General features: G+C 42.6%; 1 protein-coding gene across 1 annotated transcript in view; it reads right to left on the minus strand.

The window, feature by feature from the left end:
• Positions 1-19,435, minus strand: part of Plxnc1 (plexin C1) — a 162,803-nt gene that overhangs the window by 4,116 nt on the left and 139,252 nt on the right. The window contains exons 22-28 of the mRNA XM_008832087.3: positions 18,281-18,458; positions 15,895-15,998; positions 6,936-6,990; positions 4,733-4,764; positions 4,529-4,636; positions 3,281-3,444; positions 1,462-1,609 (exon numbers count right to left, since the gene is read on the minus strand). Of these exons, the coding sequence (XP_008830309.1) occupies positions 1,462-1,609; positions 3,281-3,444; positions 4,529-4,636; positions 4,733-4,764; positions 6,936-6,990; positions 15,895-15,998; positions 18,281-18,458 (789 nt within the window). The remainder of the gene's footprint in view (positions 1-1,461; positions 1,610-3,280; positions 3,445-4,528; positions 4,637-4,732; positions 4,765-6,935; positions 6,991-15,894; positions 15,999-18,280; positions 18,459-19,435) is intronic.

Consider the following 19,435-nt stretch of genomic DNA (forward strand, 5'->3'; position numbering starts at 1 on the left):
TTCCTCTCATAAAAGAACTAAAATTATTATTTTTGCATGATTTTTCAGTTACGATAACAATGGAACTTACTTCAATCATAGTTCATTGCTAATGGTCGTTAAAAAGCCTGAATTAAAACATTGCTCTCATCTCACCCACCAGTGAATTTTGGCATTTATAAAAGACTTGATTGTGGGTCTGATTGAGCCCTTTATATAACTGTGAAACTGGTAAGTAATTGGCAGTAGCAGATTTTTTAGCTTGTCCCTCTATTTTATTAGATTATAAGATCTTCCAGTTTCTCAAGAAAGCACATGTCACCAGTACTGGTGTCTCAGATATCTTATTTTGCAAAGATTTCTTGGCAATTTGAATAGTATTCTCAGTTTCACCTGGAAGGAGAAAGATAATACTGAACCAGTGACAAGGAAAAGTTTAGGGGCTAGGTAAGCAAGACCAGGGGTATGCGTTAGCAGGCAGATGCTGTCTCAGAGGGAGGGGAGAATGGAATGAAAATGAATAGGGACGTTTTTCAAGAAGAGAGTAGTAAAATTGGAAGGCTGGAAGAAGGAGGAGCCAAAAATGACAAGGATTCTACCTTGAGAAGCCACATGAAAGAGGAAAACAAAAGTATGAGCAGATTTTTGTGGGAATGGTAAAAGAGTTGAAATTATGACTTAGAGGTCTGAGGCTCCCTCAATCAAGATCCTACAAAAATTCTACCAGAGAGCTCTCAACAGCCAAAGATTTTGTGAACTCCATTAGGTACAAGTAATGATCAAATGAATACATTTTGGAATGTTCAAAAGAGGCTGCAACATATCTTTCAAAGTTTATTCTTAATTAATCTTTCTTTGCTTTACTGGAGCTTTTGATTTGGTACTGGAAACTAACCATAGGAAAGCAGTATTCATTCATTGAGTGTAAACTGACGAACTGGTATTCTTATAAACCTCAGGCAAGATTTTATTTCCCATAAGCAATTTGTTATATTCAAATAGTTTTTTTTTTAAATATATGCAGGTGAAATTAGGGGGAATATTAATAGTTTCCTACTGTGCGTTAGTAGTTATCACTGTCCACTGAATCTCTCTAGGAAGATATATGCTTTGTAGTCATGTTTTGCAGAGGTACAATTCTGCAATAGGGTCTGGCTAATTATTTTGAAGCTGACTTTTGCATTTTAAGAGTAATGAGATTGAGCCAGGCATGGTGACACATACTTTCTAGCTCTTGAGAGGCAGAAGCAAGAGGATCACTACAAGTTTCAGGCTAGCCAGGGCTACAGCAAGATGCTTTCTCAAAAAGAGTAAGAACCATTAGATTTTAAAGAGAGAGAGACATTTTAAAGAAAAGTAAACAGAGTAATATGATTGACATTTCTTTTTAGCTGGTATATCTTAGACCTGTTCTTTGAGTATTTACAAGACAATGCTTCAGGTTTACAGGGTTATGTATCAAACAGCAATACTAGACCTTACCTTCCCTAGTTGTTGCTCTGTAAGAGAAAATGCATCCATGAAAGCCTGGGCAATCACTGACAAACAGCTGTCTATATGCGGAGTCTTCTTAATGTCAAAGACAAACTGAGGGTTCTTCAGGATGTTTACCCAAAATCGAAGAGGGAGGCTGTTCAAAGAGAGAATAATCTCTTTTCAGATGGAGCTCTTCATCTAAGGTCATTGGTCTGCTCAACGCAGTTTGTAAATGGGTGTTTATGTCCTTGCTATTGAAGTACATAAATCTGCTTAGGCAAACTACCAAACAACAGGTGTCAATATCACTCAGAACCAGAAAGAGTTAATCTGATAGTGAGTGAAGGGCAGGCTAGGAAGTCTGGAAATGACCGTGAATGACAATTTCTCCAGATCTTGATTATACAAGACGATGTCACCAATGAGGCCACCTCAATCAACTGTTAGCTGTAACCTCTTCTTGGCTCTCTACGTATGGCACTCTGGTCTAAGCCGCTGCCATGTCTCACTTGTATTATTTGCACTTAGCTCCTGACAATATTCTCACACAGCTACAGCTGATCCTCTAAGCACAGAATCAGATCTTGTCATTCTGCCCAGTTCTTGGTGATTCTTGGTGTCCCTCAGCATGTCTCCTCTCCCACCATTTTTCACCTTACTCCATCTCCACTGGACTCCTCACAGTTCTTCACTCATGCCAGGCAAGCTCACACTTCAGGACTTGTGCTTTGTCTTCCCAGTGTTCTCCTGCCCCACACAATCTCATGTTTTCAATCCTTTTCTAAGAGGTTCAAGTCACTCTCTCAAGGCCTTTGTCCGCTCTGTCCTGACACTCTCCACTTCCCAGTTTCTCTGTTGCACTCATCACCTTCTAGTGTACCTCAGTGGACACATTCAGTTTCCTGTCTCTCCTGTGCCTATATTAGAGTGCAAGCTTTGTGAGGATATGGGTTTGTGTTGTTGCTGCTGTCATTACTATAGCATCCAACAGTGGTTGGCACATTGTAGGCAGTCAAATAAATATTGGAATATGAACTTGGGAATCATTCAAATTCTTCCCATTACCTCCTTTGCAACTCTGGCCTAGCTCACTACCACATGGCTGCTGGGATCTTCAGTGGCTCTGTTGTCTGGGCTGGTGACTTGTAGCACCCATGCTAGGTATAGGAATATCAGGGCCTGGGGATAGTGATGCTGGAACAGTGGACAGTAATAGGCCAGAGTAAGTGGGTATGGACCTAGTCAAAGGGAGAGGACCAGACCAAGAACTCTGAAACCACCTTTAATTCTTAAAATAGTTTGACTGACGTAGAGCTTGGAGGAGTTTGAGCTTTCACGAGACATTCTGTTACATCATACCTGAGTCTTATTCCCTTATGGTGTAAAGTATTTCAAATAGATATTTAGGATAAATCTGGAGGTCCTGGTATTTCTTAAGGTAAAATGCTAAAATAAATAAAACCACCAACATTAAGCCTTTCGCTAGTTCTCATAATGTCTAGTACTACATTTGATAAAAGCAGGGATTTCTATGCAGAATTTGAACAAGCACACAGTTTAAAAATTATAAAACAATTATTTTAGGCACAAATAACAGTTTTTCTAATAATACTATAATAAAACCATAATACTAATTTCTCACCCTTTGCTAGTCCAACATTCTAGACAATCTTTTTCATGCATTAAAGATAACTGAATTTTATTTCATCCTAAAGAATAGAATTCAAGTTTAGAGAGTCTACTATTATAGCTACCTATGCCCTCTTTTTAGTTAATATTCTGTCCTAGATTCTTGAAAACAGTCAATAATCACCTACATTCCCACCTGTTTGTTTTCCAAATATGTACAACATCAGGATCTGTGATTTTTTTGTTTTCAGCTTGGGCATCCAAAAAGTCAAAGAAGTATTTTATAGCAAAGGGGGCTCTGCTATTAGGTAAACTCCAAATACTTCTGAAAAGTTTTTCAAGCACAGAATGAATTGCCACCTAGAAGACAGAATAGATTTGGGAGATTAAAATACGTGATTGGTGGTTTTGAACAATGATGTGCCAATCAGAATAAAGTAAGCTGAAGAGAAAAATGTAAAATTGTCAAATGAGGCCAACATGGAATGGGATAAAGGTCCTGAAACTCCATGCCCAGGTTTAGACTTGGTGCATAAGCTCTTTCAACAGCAGCACAGTTGGTCAACAGGGCAGGTATCTCAGCAATCATCAGCAACCACAATGTCAGGCGTAGGGCTGTGTTTCTAAACAAGAGGCCATGGATGTTGGCTTTTATTAATTATGTACATCCTGGGAAAACTCAAAATGTATCGCTCTGTTGCCAAATTTTTTCCTGTTACATGTATTTCCATCACATAGTTTAAATACGTACTTCCCTAAGCAGTTGAATATTTTACAAAAAGACTGAGCTCTCTGGGAAAGCTGGGAAAATCAAGAGGTTCAGGCTCTCTGCCCTCCACATGAATCCCTTCAGGTCTAAGCAGATTTGCGGAAGAAACCTGCCTAGCAAGGTACCAGGGAGAGTGACATTTCCATAGCTGGTCATTTTGTGAAGCAAAAATACCAGAATTCTGTTAACCCATTAAAAGCTAGATAAATTAAAATTTGCTGATTTTGTATCCCACCAGCTTTCACATCTGATACTTTTATAAGTGAACAGAATCCTTAAATTTCAAAATGAAAAAAGTAGGATTTACTAGGTTTATAGTCATCCCCCCCTCATTTTTTTTCTATTCAAAGGAGTTTTATTGCTTATCTATAATAACAAAAGGAATAATATGCTGTCAGCCTTAAGAAATAATAGTGAAGTGGTGGGCAAAGGAACAGGAACAACATTAAACTCTCTGATTGAAGATGCTACAGTAGAAATTTGTAAAGTGCTGTTATCTTTCCAGTTTATAAAATTGAAGGGGATATAGGAAGTGTTTACAATTTAAACTTTCATTTTGCTTTGCTATAAGGCACAAGGGATTTGTAACATTTTCACACTTCAGTGGAAATTAAGTTGAACACATCATACACCCCCAAGGTGGCCATAAAAGCGCTCCCAGAACAGTAAGTGTACCTTGGTCGACAGCAGCTTTGTCAGATACATTTCTTTTACTTTGAACTTGTGTTTCCCTCGATGTCTCTTTCCTTGCACATCTTGGAATGCTTCTGAATCTGGTAAAATCTGAAAAGAAAACAGAGTAAAAGCATTACCCAAGGACATTTGTTATGTTACAGAAGGCGTGCAATTCAGTGGGTAGCACAGAAAACCTGGACTCACCAAATGGCAGTGGTCATCTGAGTATTCCACATCTGAACACCAGAGAAAGGAGGAAAGAAAACAGTCCATTAAAAAACCAACCACGGACTAATTGGCTTCCTCAGAAAAGCCCCATTTATGCTATAAACCCAAGAGGGGTTCCATTATACTTGAGCTCTTTATTGCTGCATTCTTTCCTTGCTGTACCTTAAGAACACTGTAAAGACAAGAGGGGCTAGGGACCAGAGTGGAAGCAAGTTATTTAACAAATAAACCTGGAGCATCCCCAGGTGCTGGGGCTGCCAGGCATGTAGCCAAGAGTGAGCCAGCCTTGTTGCTGCCCTGATGGAACACACATTCTAGCCAACAAGAGACATCAAACTACTAATTGTACAATTACTGAATTACAATGAGGTTCTCCAGAAATATGTAAAAAGGTGCTAGCCTGAGTCTAGATTTCTTTGCAGAAGGAATATTGGAGATAAAACTAAATGAGTGGTTAGCTAAGCAAATGGAGGGGATTCTAAAAGGATAAGAATATGGCCACTTCTGAGATCTGAAAAAAGGACATTGAGGTTACAGAGCAAGCAAACCAATAATGGCACTGAGCAAGGAGATGCTTGAGAGGAATGTGGCTATGGAGGGTATAGGGAGAAGAAAACAGGCAGGGTAGCGGTGAAAGTCCTGAAGATGAGAGGAACTAGACTCTCTGGAAAAACCACTGAAATAATTTTTTTTTTTTTTTTTTTTTATGCAGTAGAAGGGAAGGGAAAATAACCCATTGGAAAACAACCACAGGCTGGCCAGTGAGAGAAGAGTGGCATAGGAATGGTCTGATAGTGATAAAGGCCAAAGGGACAAAAGCACAGGTGACAAGCTGGCCTTAAAGGGGGAGGACATGAGCAGATAGGCTAGGTTGGTGGGTTTGATGCTGGATGTTGTGATCTCCATTTTCCCCTTGAAGGCCAAGGCAAAGTCCTTAGAGTGGGGAGCTCTGTGTGTTGAGAGCTTTGGGGATAGGAGGAGTCCTCCAGCGAACAGTGTTGAGTTCCTAGAGAAACCCAATGGGATTAAGTTTTATTGAGGATGCCATTCAAGTTCAATACCATGAATTTACAGTGATCCCAGCTGGGCTGCTGAGTGCTTTTCTCCTGTGGCTTACCTGGCTGTGGGTTCAGATAATGGTAGTGGCTGGGTTATCCAGGATAGGGATGGCCAAAGAGGGGTAAGGAGTTATAATCAAATTGGTGGTTCTCAGTTACACTGGACAAGGAGGGAGCAGAGGCATGGATTGCCTGGTGTCCCATAAGAGATCCAAGCCCATGATTCTATTCAGTCCCATAGCAGCAGACTCCATCAAAGGACCAATCTTTGAGGTTTAAAAGCCACAGCTCTTACCTTTTCCACAAGGACAACCACTCTGCAAGATGGCTTTGTATAGCCCAGTATAGTTATGAAAGGTGGGAATCACCAAAGGATATCCTAAAATCTACCAAGTTATCTTGTCTACCTCATCACAGGAAGCCTCCAGCAACCCTGGTTACATTGACTAGATGTTGAAACTTACTAAGGTTGTCTATTGAGCCTAGGAGTCATGATGCCCCACCTGCAGCTGTGTGCATGCTAGGAGTCTGCTGGGAAGAGGCCTCTTGGGGGGCTAAGGACAAACCCAGAAAAAGACCCAACAGATTTTCTCAAGGCATTGTCTGTCACAGTGTTTTCCTGCCCCATGGCTGCCAGGGAGACAGAAGAATGGCCTATTGACATTCTCCTAAAATTCCCTTTTTAGTTTCTCTCCACTGTCTGGGAAGTTTGCAAATGCTATCACACTGATATCTCGACTTTCCACAAGAACTATCTTGTGTGTTCAGCTTGTATACAGCTGTGTGATTAGCTACAGGCTTCCTGTTTGGTTTACCAGGGAATCTCTTCTGTTGGCATCCATTCTACTGAGGAGTTTGAAAAGAGCTATGAGGGCTGAAACTGCAGAGCTGTTAAAAGGCAGCAACTCCCATTTTGCTGGGCCTTTCCAGACCAACACAGTTTACAGTTTCCTTTCCTTCACATTAAGACTAGAAACGGATCGAAACAGCTTTTCTCAGCTTTTAGAGAATTACATAGCAACAATTCAATCATACCTCTGTGACAGTATGTCAGAGAAGCAAAAGGCAATACTTCATAAAGCTTGGTGAGAACAAAAGGTTAACAATATTATACTGGTTACCTGAAGTGAAATTTGCTATCTTCTTAAACACTTTTATAGTGGATCCATTTGATATCTGAAAGCAAAGATAAAAAATATATGAGTTTTCAAAATGTAATGGATTTTTCCACTTCACCCAGGAATTAGATGGCTAGATGGAGCTTATATTCTCTCACTTAGGAAGTTAAATATTTATTAAGAACTGCTACGTTCTGGGCCCTGTGTGCAGGCTGGGGCTAGCCGGGTGACCAGGAGGACATTGTCTCTACCTTTAAGGTGCTCATGCTCCTGTGAAGGAGGTAGATAGGCAGCAAGGTACACTAAAGCCAGCACCCTGTGGCCCAGGTAGAATGGGGCTGGCCCTGGGACAGGGGTGGACTAAGCCTTGTTAGGCCAGTCCTCTGCCTTTCAGGGGTCAGAAGAAGCCTTGGCTGATTTCCTTTTCTGTTGCTTTAAAAAAAAATTTTTATTTGTATGAGTGTTTTGCTTGCATATATATAAGTGCACCACATGTGTGTAGTACCCACAGAGGCCAGAAAGAGGTCACTGCATCTCCTGGAATGAGAATTACAGATGGTTGTTAACTGCCATATGGGTGCAGGGAACTGAACTGGGGTCCTCTTCAAAGGCAATAAGCACTCCATTTTTGTTTGCTTTTTAGATTCCTATTATCAGTCAGCTAGATGTCTGTTTCCACCAAATCTATATGCTGAATCCTCATCTTAATCTGATGGTATTAGGAGGTGGAGCTTTGTGCTCTTCTAAGACAGGAAAGTTTGCTTGTTTTCTCTTGTTCATTTTCATTTTCTCATTCCTCTGCTCCCCGCCCCACCCCTTCCATGTCATGAGGACACACTGAGAAGATAGCCCTCTGCAAGTCAGGAAGAGGCTTTAACTACTAGACTTCAGGTCTTGTGGTACCATGACCTTGGCTTCCAGGCACCAGAAATCTGAGAAATAAATGTTGTTTGAACCTCCAAGTTGATATACTCTGTCATAGTAGTCGGAACTGGCAAGATAGTATATATACTAAATGAAGAAATGAAACAGGTTTCCCCAGATTGGCATTTACAGCTGGTATCTTTTCAGTAGCAGGACAGTTTTGCATCTAGGTCTGTACTCAACAGAAATGAACACAAATCCTCATGGTTTGCTGGTTACATCTGCCTGAATTGAAAACAACTGTTAGAAAGAGTGAATAATTCTGCATCTAGGCATACAACAGGTTATAAAACCTTAAAAATGAGCCATCTATTGCTGCATACCACATGGGTGAATCTCCCAATCATGTTTGGCAAAGAATATGAAAGAAATCATACTGCATGATTTGACTATGAAAACACAGTTAAAACTATGATATTAAATACTTGGAGAAGTGGTTTTAGTGATTAAGAGGGACTGGGAGGGGCTTCTATTCCTTGATCAAAACTGTGCCAGCTTCAAAATTGTGCTCGCTAAGGTGGGGGTAGGAGGGAACCTCATCCTGCACACTTAGGATTGTTCTCTTTTCTGTAAGGTTTTTTTTTTTTAAGGTTAATCAAATTGCATGTGCTTTTTATATAAAGATCTAAATTTTATTTTTAAAACTTCATGTGTATGTCAAACAAAAAAAAACTAAGCCAGGCATGGTGGTACACACCTTTAATCCTAGCACTCTGGAGGCACAGGCAAGTGGATCTCTGAGTTCAAGGCCAGCCCTGGTCTACATAGTGAGTTCTAAGCCAGCTGGGAGCTACAGGGAGACCCTGTCTCAAAAAGACAAAAAAAAAAAAAAAAAGAATGAGTGTTTGCTTACAAGTATGCATGTGTATCATGTGTGTAGTACCCAGAGAGGCCAGAAGAGAGCATTGGGTCCCTTGGAACTGGAGTTAAAGTAAAGACCATGTGGGTGCTGGAAACTGAACCCAGGTCCTCTTTAATAGCAGCCATGGCTCTTAACCACTAAGCCATCTCCCCAGCCCTTTGCATATCCTTTTTAACAAAAACTTCAAATGTAAATATAACATAAGACAAAGGGTGGTGAAGTGGAGGCAGATCAGAAAGCTACAAATCCCTACCTCCCTTCTACAGCTGTGGCTTTAAGCTCTGCTCTGTTACTTGTGAATCCTATCAATTAAGTGAGTTCTTCTCCACTCTAAAGCTCTAACACTAATTTGAACCTGGTCTTCCCCAGTATGGAAAAAAAAAAAAGAATCCTAGAATTGCTCATGGCTTGATGCACATTGGTTTTCAAAATGCACAAGTCTGCCTAGCAAGTACCACAGGATTAAACGTAATCTTCAGGCTGTACCCACAGAGGAAGAGTACTGAGCAAGAGACAGCTCTTCAGAAGCCCCACACAGCTGTCCAGCCAGCAGCTAAGTTTAGGCCAGAGACCTCCAACTGCTAGTGTTTAGGACATATTGTGGGAAGAAGGGGAGTCTGACAAGACTGGCTAGACCATCAGGCCTTGTAGCATCTGCATCAAGAGTTCTTAACTCTTACAGAGCTCTCTGACTACTGTTATTATCAAACATCCTCTTTCTCTTGAGCCATTCATTGTTTTCTGGCTGATTTTCTGTTCTCCATATTTAATGCAATTAAAATAAATGCTCTGTGCAGGCACCCCCTTAGAAATACTCAGATACCACGCTTAGGAGGATGTTTGAACATAGCTACAAAATTTCTCTTCACCAAGAACTGGTTATGCTGTTTCTAAGCCAATAAATATCCTTTTATAAAAGGAAACCAGTGATTCACTCTGGGTAATTGTCAAAGAATGAATCCCAAATGGATCCCGTTGAGTGTTGAGCCAATACTCTGCTACCGTCAGACGCTTGGTTTGGCCAAAAGTGAGCACCCTTCCTCTATAATCAAAAACACCATGGATGGGCCCTCTGATAAGGAGCACTGCCAAAAGTTCAAATGTCTTTTCAAGAGCTGGCAATGCTTAGCTGCTGGCACTGTGCTCAGGCATTAAGATAGTGTAGATGTACCTTGTACCAAGGAGATTTTACTCTGAAATCATCTTCTAAGAGCCAGTGTAAAAGCATTTTATTAGTGGATGAGTTGGATGCATGTGAGCATATTTCTCACTTTCACAGCTGCTCTAGGGATGGAACATTTTGACCCCATGTGACTCTTTAACACTATTATAAGGACAGAAAAATAATCTACAGATGTTTGAGGAAGTAAAAGGTTTCTACTTTATACAAGTAAGCTGCTACCAAGTTAAAGCCAGAAATGCCTTTTTGCAAAGTGCCATGGAATCCAAAGGGTTAAAAACACGGTGGTGCTGTTTGTTCCATCTGAGAAGCTCCAAGTACTTCCCATAGAGTAACACATTCGTCCTCCTGTGCGGCAGGGAGCATCCTCTGGGCCCTGACTTTAGGGATGAAAACCAAATTAAATCAAAGAAAGATTAATACCACTGGATGAATCTGCAGCAGAAATGTGTCTCCAGCTCAGAGCAGAATGGGTGCACATGGCAATTTCAAGTGAAATCCTACCCAGTCTCTGTTCTGGGATGTGCTGTGACAAGGTCACAGGCTTGGGTGATCTAGCCCATGCTACAATAAGGCAGACACTTTATCATCAGAATTAGAAGTTGTGACAACACAGGGAAGAAATGGATTCATGTCAACAATTTAGTCATTCCTAGACAGAAGATGTAGCTTAGTAGGTAGTATGCTTGCCTAGCATGCATGAAGCCCTGAGTTCAACCCCAGGACTGCAGCAATTGGGCATGGCGGTACACACCTGTAATCCTACCACTTGAGAGGCAGAAGCAGGAGTATCAAGAGTTCAAAGTCATCTTCAGCTACATACACAGAGTTTGAGGGCAGTCTAGACTACATAAGACTTAAAAACTCACTTTTTAAATAAATCTGCACATAAATGTGAGATTTTGGTGGCACGATGCCATCTTTATGGCATAGGTTGGAGATTATCTTATAAAAATAGGTTTTGTAGAAACACCAGGTTAAACATATTTATATAAAAATGTTATTTGTGTAGGTAAAAACTAAATTATTGACAAATTCATGTGGTTCAGCCTAAGAAAAACCATGGCATTTTACCTATGAGTTTTATAAAAAATGATTAATGTGGTCTGAATATGATGCCTTTTCCTTATTTAAAGAAAAAAAAACTGAAAACATAGTAAATACAAATTACTTTTGGAAAACCTTCACTGGTATCTCTCATTCCTAAAAGCATCTCTGTTCAAAGGGTGTTCACTGCAACAGCTCTGTTCCATGGGTAGCCACCCACCAGTATGGGTGGAGCTTTCCCTCTGTCAAGAGCATCTTCCATAGTACCTGTGCTCATGGACACTTCAGGCTGGAGGCAGATGAAAAGGGCATATTTTGTTCTCAGGACCAGAGAGGTAACTGCTTTCAGTCTGTCAGTGAAGTAGGGCTTCAACCTGAGAGTATGTGAAAGGGCAGACGACATTCTCCACAAGACATGTCTGCTCACACTAGGACTCCAAAGGATTCTTGAACCTAAAGGCCCTGAGGGGCTGGGCTTCTTTGCTGGTCACCGGAAACTAGTTTTGTGGCCAGAAGCAAATCCCTAGAAAGACTGCTCCAGATAAGCCTGACATAGCCTTCCTTTCTGAGGGAGTTGGAAATTAGAACTGAGGAACCCAGGTGCTCAGGCTGGCACTGCTGACAGCAGGATCCTGAGAGGTCTCCTTCTAATGAAGGTGACTGCCATCTTCAAGGACTGCTGGCCCCACATGACGTTAAAGAAGAGAAATGGGGAAACAGTCTGATAACTCATGAGATTCATCATGGGATTTCAAGAGAAGTTATCTTTCCAATTGACATCAGAGAAATAAATACCATGATAAATCAGGCCCAGTTTTCCAGCCAGGATTCTCGGAGTTTAGGAGCATTGGTTAAAAGTCTTATTTTAACACCAGACCTTTAATCCTAGCTGTCAAGAGGGAGAGGCAGGTGGATCTCTGTGAGACTGAGGCAGCTTGGTCCAACTAGTGACTTCCAAGCAGGCTAGGACTAGAGACCCTGTTCCCCTCCCCCAAAAGAGTCCTGATCTGAAACAAGTTTATTCCTTTGGCTATGAGCAGAGCCACAGTTCCTGTGGTGAGCACTTTTATGTTTCCTGCCAACCTAGGGGCATCAGCAGAACTACATGAGCTTAGCCAAGTTTCTTATCTTCTGTGTGCCTTAGACTGTAAATAATATTTACTCCATGGGGTGGTAAAAAGTACCAAAGGAGTTGCTGTTGGTAAAAGCCCTAGAACAGTATGTGGTACAGGAACACCTTTGGAGGTGGTCTAATCTTTTTATTTAGGAGCAGAGGCAACACCTGAGGACCTTAACGAGCAGACCTGAAACATTCCTGAAAGCTGTAAACACCTTCTGAATGGCAACTTTGGTATCATTGGTGAACACTTGGCATTAGCACATAGTATTCTTCAACTCCTTAGTAATTTGTTCTCCTTTCTCCCTCCTCACACCTTAGAACAAGATGTATAATCTGTAGAGAAACTTCCTGCCCCACAAAAACACTAGTCCTGCACCTTCCATGCCACCCCACAGCAGGGTGTGACAACAACTCAGTGAAAGGTCACACAGGTGCAGGGGGAAAAGAAGGAAGCCTGGACTGCAGAACCACCAGCCACACAGCCAGGCGATGAGCATGCCCACAGGGTCTGACATACCCTGATCCCACCAGCAGGATCCCCTTCATAGTAAACACTCTGAGCCACAGCTAGTTAAGGGAATGCTTGTGAGGGTTTAATTATAGGGAGAAAGATGCAGCAGGCTTCATGTGTTTGTAGACATCGGCTCATGGAACCCCTTTTCTGCACAAGACAGAATGAGACTAGAGCAGAAATTCACCCTCTGTGTGCATCTGATGGGAAGTGGGAGGAATAACAGCCACTGGCCTGAAAGCACCAGGCTGTGGAGAACATTAATGGAGCTGGCACATGGACATTGCTAGATACTATCACTTTGCTGCCATGGAATGCAGTTGTCACAATTCTGGGAGCTGGCCCGGAAACCATCCAGTCAGGGCATCAGCAGCAGCAATCTAGAGTACCCAACCCATGAGACACATTCTGTGCCCTCTGACCCCTCTATAAACCTGCTCTTTAGGTATCTCCAGAGCAGATCATCCAGCAGAGTCCTGTGGGAACCATTGCCCAATACAGATGATAAGGTAGAAGAAGCTGGGCTAACACTCCAGCAGCAGGGACTCTTGTTTAGACAGGAGGAGGGACTGGCCGTCACTGAAGATTAAAGCCTAATTAATTTGAACTAATTGGAGGGAGGTAAGTCTAAATCACTTAGAACTCCGAATTAGACCCTATTTTTAAATGAAATATAGTTTTTGGCTTTCAAGTACATACAGTGACTCAAACTAGGGTGCTTTAGTAAATGAATAAGAGTGATAATTAACATCTTGTCTCTTTGGAGGGAAAAGTAAGTGCTTGAATTTTTTTTTCTTTAACGAAAGGGCGAAAGCAAATGTTAGCCCAGCCCTCTCAAATCCAAATAATTTGCAGACGTGCTATTAAAATCAAGCTCATACTCAGGCGGTGGAAGGTGTGGTAGATGCTTTTCTTCAGCTCAGCCTACAGGAAACGGGGCTTTTGGATTGGTCTTGGCTTAGAGAGCACTGCCCCATGACCTCCTGAGTTTCCTTCAAGCTCTCTGCATTTATTTGCTTCACAGCTTAGCTTTTTAAAACGTAAGGAGAATCCGTTAAGCCCTCATGTCCTAATCTTGTCATTTATTACCACCAGGCAGCAATGCTGGGTAGGAGGCCAATAAATCATCAGGACGGGAAGTGACTACAGGCTGGATTAATTTCATTATCATCCTTAAGCAGATAGGTGTCTAGCACGCTGATGTCTCTGGGAAGAGTGATGTTCTATCTCTCCTGACAGGCTTCCTGTGCCTTGCAGACAGTTCTGTGCTTCTGTTTTCCCTGCTGGAATGACCTGTCCTGTCTGTCCCTATTAATGGGAGTATGTGGCCATCTCCCTCCTTGGGGTTCCACTCCATGACACATGGTTGTGGAGGAAGGGGATGCAGAGATGGGGTAGGAGAGGATCAGAAGAGCAAGGCCAGTGTTCTAACCAAGAGCACCAAAGTAGGACAGCAGCACCTGTGCCCCTTGGGACACCAGCTTTCCATGCAGATCCAGAGAGAGGAAGAGATAGTCTGGAGACCTGAACTCACCCATCTCTGAGCCTTTCCACCCACCTAGTCTCCTTCCACCCACTGCCATCCCTTGGGAGCAGCCTACTGATGCCCAGGAACCTACATGCTGAGAAAGCTTTGTGGGTGTTTTCACAAAACCCCTACACTAACAAGGTGATTCTGAAGTTGGGAAGCCTGAGTTACAGGTGGCTTGCACAGGAGTAGGTTGTGAGTGAGTGGCCTTCTCTGCCAGGGCTGCTTTCTGCTCCTGGCTGTCCAGACACTTCTGCTCAGGACTTGCTAGTGGAGGGAAGAGTCTGGTTGCACTCCAAGCCCTTGATGCCTTTGTGCCATAGAGTAGCTGCTCTCTTGGCTTCTCTGTCTCTGGAAAAGCACCTGCTCCTCCTGAGTGTCAGCCTTGCCCACTGCCACTATCTCCACCCAGGAGGACTGCAGTGCTAACCTTCTGAACCCCCTGTGTCCATCCATATTATCTCCATCACCAGATATGCTGTGTTACTTTGGACAGTGGTGTTCCTCACCTGAAATTCCTCCACAGCTTCAGTGGGTCTCCCCATTTCCTGCCCATCACAATCACTTTCTGAAGCACAAATGTTCCCTGCTTTGATGGCCCTTCCTGTCCTTGGGATAAAATTTGAACTAAGAAGCTGAACAAGCCCGTTGAGATAGGCACTTCACCTTCCTGCCTCTCTCCTACTTATTTCATTAAACCACAGATGCCACCACCCCCAATCCCAGCCTCAGTGAACCTAGGAAAGTGGGTAAACATGGTTCCTACCTCACAGGACTGCTATAGGCTGTGAGGAAAGTTAGCAGACCCAGACTGAGCACCCTTTGGTACTTTCAGTGCAGCCCGGCTACCCCCAGGTTCTGGCCAGTTCAAAAGCCATTCTGTTGAACATGCCTGCTTCCTTTTTCTCTGCAGGACATTGTGGCAACCTTATTCTTATCCCCAACTCCATTCTTACATCTCAGCTTACCTGTAGCTTCCATAGGAAGCCTCCTTGGATGCTTTAAGGCTTAGCACCCTTATATCAAAGGTGTTATCCTCCCTCCAGGGGATACAGCTCCTGACTTGGAGGTAGGGGTGGGGCTGGACTTTAATCCTCTCACCTGACCCCTGCTCTTAGCACATAACAAACACTCAAAAAAAAATTTGGACAATGCTGCAGAGTGAATCCCAGTATCTCAGTTTGCTGGAACATTCCTTGCCTCCTGCCTTGTCACACGCAGGCTTCCCTGACCTCAGCATTCACCCAGCATGTGGGTCGAGAGGCTGAAGGAAACATCGCTAAGCACTTCAAACAAACAGCTTCTTCAGAATGGGGATGTTACACAAAAGTCACCCTATGAGCACCATAGGATTCTGACAACTTTACAGGCTTTGCTCAGTATCAGCTTTTGGACCTCAAAATCACCTTGTTAGTTTAAGGGTTGTGTTAAAACACCCACAGGCATGAGTCTTTGTGCTTACTCTCCTATGGTTTTCCTAAAAGCACAGGGCAAGGTTGGAAGGTCTCGTCAAGGCAAAGCTGCTAATCTGAACTGTAGGATGGAGTATCAGGCAGATGACACAGGCTTCTGAGGGGGATATGCACCAAACACACCATGAGAAACAGTAATGCCTGGGTACTTCTGAATGAGCAGCCAAGGAAATCTGCCCTAGAAATAAGCAATCTGCAAACTATTCAGAAAATAGGGAGTCTTAGTTTTTTGGTTTTTTTTTTTTTTTTTTTTTTTTTAAGAGGATTTACATGGTACTAGAGTTATCCAATCCAGTTAGGACTGAGTCTTGGACTTACCTCATAGTGGCCAATGGTGTTTAGCTTGGTTATTCCATCTTCAAGAATCACAGAGGAACTGTCAATGTCCAGAAGTTCTTTCTGTCGTGTGCCCACTTGAAGCTCTAAAAAAGGGGTTGGGGGAGGATTTGGTTCTCTTGTAAAATCACAGCAAAAAATTTTAAGTGCTACTTATACAAATGTTTGTAAATAAATAGGCTTGGATGATGTGGTAAAGCTAGTATCTCAATATGTGGAGATACACAAGCCAGACAAAAAGCTTTTGGGTTGTATTTTGGGCTCTAATATTTCAGACCACTGTTCCCTGTTAGGCTGAGGCCAAACCTGGAATTCAAGACCCTGAAGATGAAATCACCATCATCTAAGAGACTAAAGCCTTTAAAAACAGCCCTAATGTCCCCAGTACTCAAATGTGTGCATGTTGTCCCACCGAGCACAATATGAACTCTCCTCTGCATGGTGCCCATGAGGGGGCACCCTGTGCTAATTCACCATCCAAACAGCATACCAACACTCCACAGAGGCAGCTAGCTTATACACTGGGATCAAAAGATAACTACAGATGTGTTTTCTTTTCTTGAGCCAGCACAGTATTTTGTGAATTGTTATGTTAATATCAACACATTAACATTCAAATATTAGGAGATTGCATGAACACACACACAAACTTGAACTTTTTATTTCTCTTTTTAAAAATCTAGCAATGGCTGGGTGTGGTACCTCATGCCTGTAAGTCCAGCGTTTAGGAGGTTGAGGCAGGAGGACTACCACGGGTTCAAGGCATCTTGAACTACATAGTGAGTTCCAGACCAGTCAGTACTACACGATGAGACCCTATCTCCACCTCCACTCGACTCTGCTCCCTCCGAAAGTATAGTGACAATGACACACATGGCAACTTCTACAGAAAGCCAGGTGGCTCTGCTCCCTTAGACGGCAAAGATTTTCTCAATTCCCATTGCTAGGCAGGGCTACTTCATGCTTATGTGCTTTCTGCCCCTTTGTGCACCTGAGCTTGTCAGTCTCTGAGCATGACCGCTTCTGCGGTTGGATTTCAACAGAATTGAGGCTGGTTTCTAAGGCTTTGCCTCAGCTTCCTGAGACCAGCCTTGGGGGTGTTTGGAAGATCAGCAAGCATGCAGAAGTGTGACGTGGCTGATGGGCTGTGTCCTCATGTATCAGTAGACTACGTGATACCACGTTCTGCCCCTGCCTTCCAACTTCAGGAGGGGACAAACACCTGATTGGCACAACCCCTGGAAGAACCTGCAGGCTCTGCTACGGACTCAGTGGAGCCAGGACTTGAAGCTGCTGGGCTGTTCTCCTGGTGGTTGTGTCCATGTCCTTTGTGGACAGAATCACACATTTGCAAGACAGTATTCAAGGCAAAGAAGCTGGGTCTGGGTCAGGCCCCAGCTTTCTGACTGGGGTTGCCTCTTCCACCTGTATCTAAGCAGAGGAACCAAATCCTCCTGAAGCTGCTGCGTACTGCCCGGCATGGAAGGAAACAGAACACTGGTGCAGAGAAGTGCCTAAGCAGCCTGCTTTCTTTGAAACAGGCATTGAAGTTGCTACACATTTACATCGCCTCCCCCAAATTTCCCAGGCCTGCCTCCAGGCTTTTCTCAATGGTTTTAGCAGGAGGTTTGATTGGTGGGGGAGGATTTTAATTGCCTGCTTAGTGGAGGCCTACAACTGTACATGGAGGGGAGATGAACCTTGTTACGCTGTCACTGATGTGATTCTACTCTTCTTTCCTGTCCCATTATCTGCTCTAAAATCCCACAGCAGTCTCCAGGGAGGGCTGCACCGAGCTCAACTTTAAAATGTTGATGAACATTTGAGAGAAGCGGAGCCCTGTGAGCTTGCTCACGCATATGCTCTCCTTTGCAGTATACCAATAGAGCCCGCAAATGAATTCATAGCAGATGCTGCTTCATGTTGGGGGAGGACAGAGAATACACTTAATGCAGGATGCGATTAGTGGAGAGGAAGATGACCTTTCCAGCAGGCTGGAGTTAACACTCTGAGTCTGAGCCACCCACTAATGACACGCTCCGTATCACAACAAACAAATCAAATGCCAATGTGAAATGCAACACATACAGAGGGCATGAGGTTTACACCTTTCTGTATTTCTTGATGCAAGGTGATTCCATGTGGTCTCAGGGTCAGCAATCTCATGAATCTGATTTACAAATATAATATTTTACAAATGGCATCTTTGAAGGATGATGCTTCCTAAGAAGAATCAAGACTCTGAGGAGAGAGCTAAGCAGTTCCTAGGTCCCTAGATGCTCCCTCTGGGGATAACTTGAGCCATACAAGCATCACCAAACAGAAAGAAGGCAGGAGGGTGCTTCTCAGGAATTGGGACAAACCTTACCAAGACCAATCTCATTGAGTTGAAGTCCATAAGGAGAGCCATTTTTGCTTAGGAATGCTTGGAAAATCTTTTCTTTGGCTTGACCTATAGTATCACAGTCAAGAACGTTGACTGAAATATTCCGACAAACATCTGCACTCTCATTTTCTGGGATTTTTTCAAAAACAACGTTTAACGCCTGCAAGAATACAAACAGATTTTCAAATCTATTAGATAATTGCAATCTGAAAAGCATTCATAAAAGATACAAACCTTGGTGAGTCCTCCTAATACCTCTGACTACACATTAGCAAGCATCGTATCACATTATACTACTTTAATCTTTTCTCCATAATCCATTCTTTTCAGGGATAATAGAAAGGAAAACAAAGTTAAAACTCTCATTATAGAGCAAGGAGCAAGTATTGAATAAATACATTGGAGAAGAAAATATATACACACAAATGTTTGGCAAAAAATGATGATCTCTGATTTCAACCTTAAAAAAAAAAAAAAAAGCCTGGGAAAGACTCCACAGTGAATGAGGGAAAAACCAGTGATTATCTTTTTTATTAACAGAACCACAGAATCCCAGAAGTGAAGTTCCAGGTGACAGGAAAGGTTATAAGGCCCCTGTATTGATCACACCGAAGAGGTCACTTTTTAATATGCAGCATTAATTATGGCAACATTCATCTCCCCCTCTACTTTCAACATCTGCAGTCAGATGTTTCTGAGTCCTCATTAAAATACTAAATCCCCACCCTGCACTATTATTCTTGCATTAATTATATTTCAGTGCCATTACTTAACGTTTTGTCAGTTAACATTCTCCCAGTGCAGCAAAACCTTAAAATCTAACTGACGGGGGAAGGAAGCCTTTTTGTGTGTGTGAAAACACAGAGCTGGGGAATATTTAAAAAATAATCTAAAAGCAATTTCAGGTTTACTTTGTCTAAGAACAAATACATAGGTCTTAAAGAACAAAGTTTTACCTGCTACAGATCCTTGGGGGAATCAATGCAGGGAAGAACAAAGAGCATTTTGTAAATAGCATAACATGGTTCGGATTCTCGGGCGTCTTGATTATCACTGAGGCAGAGGATCTGGGGTGTGGTGTGAAATGCACAATTAGTTCATATCTGGGGGCCTGGGTCAAATTATGGGACTGGAAAC

Source organism: Nannospalax galili, unplaced genomic scaffold (genome assembly GCF_000622305.1).
Source record: "Nannospalax galili isolate Female #2095 unplaced genomic scaffold, S.galili_v1.0 scaffold734, whole genome shotgun sequence".
NCBI lineage: Eukaryota > Metazoa > Chordata > Mammalia > Rodentia > Spalacidae > Nannospalax > Nannospalax galili.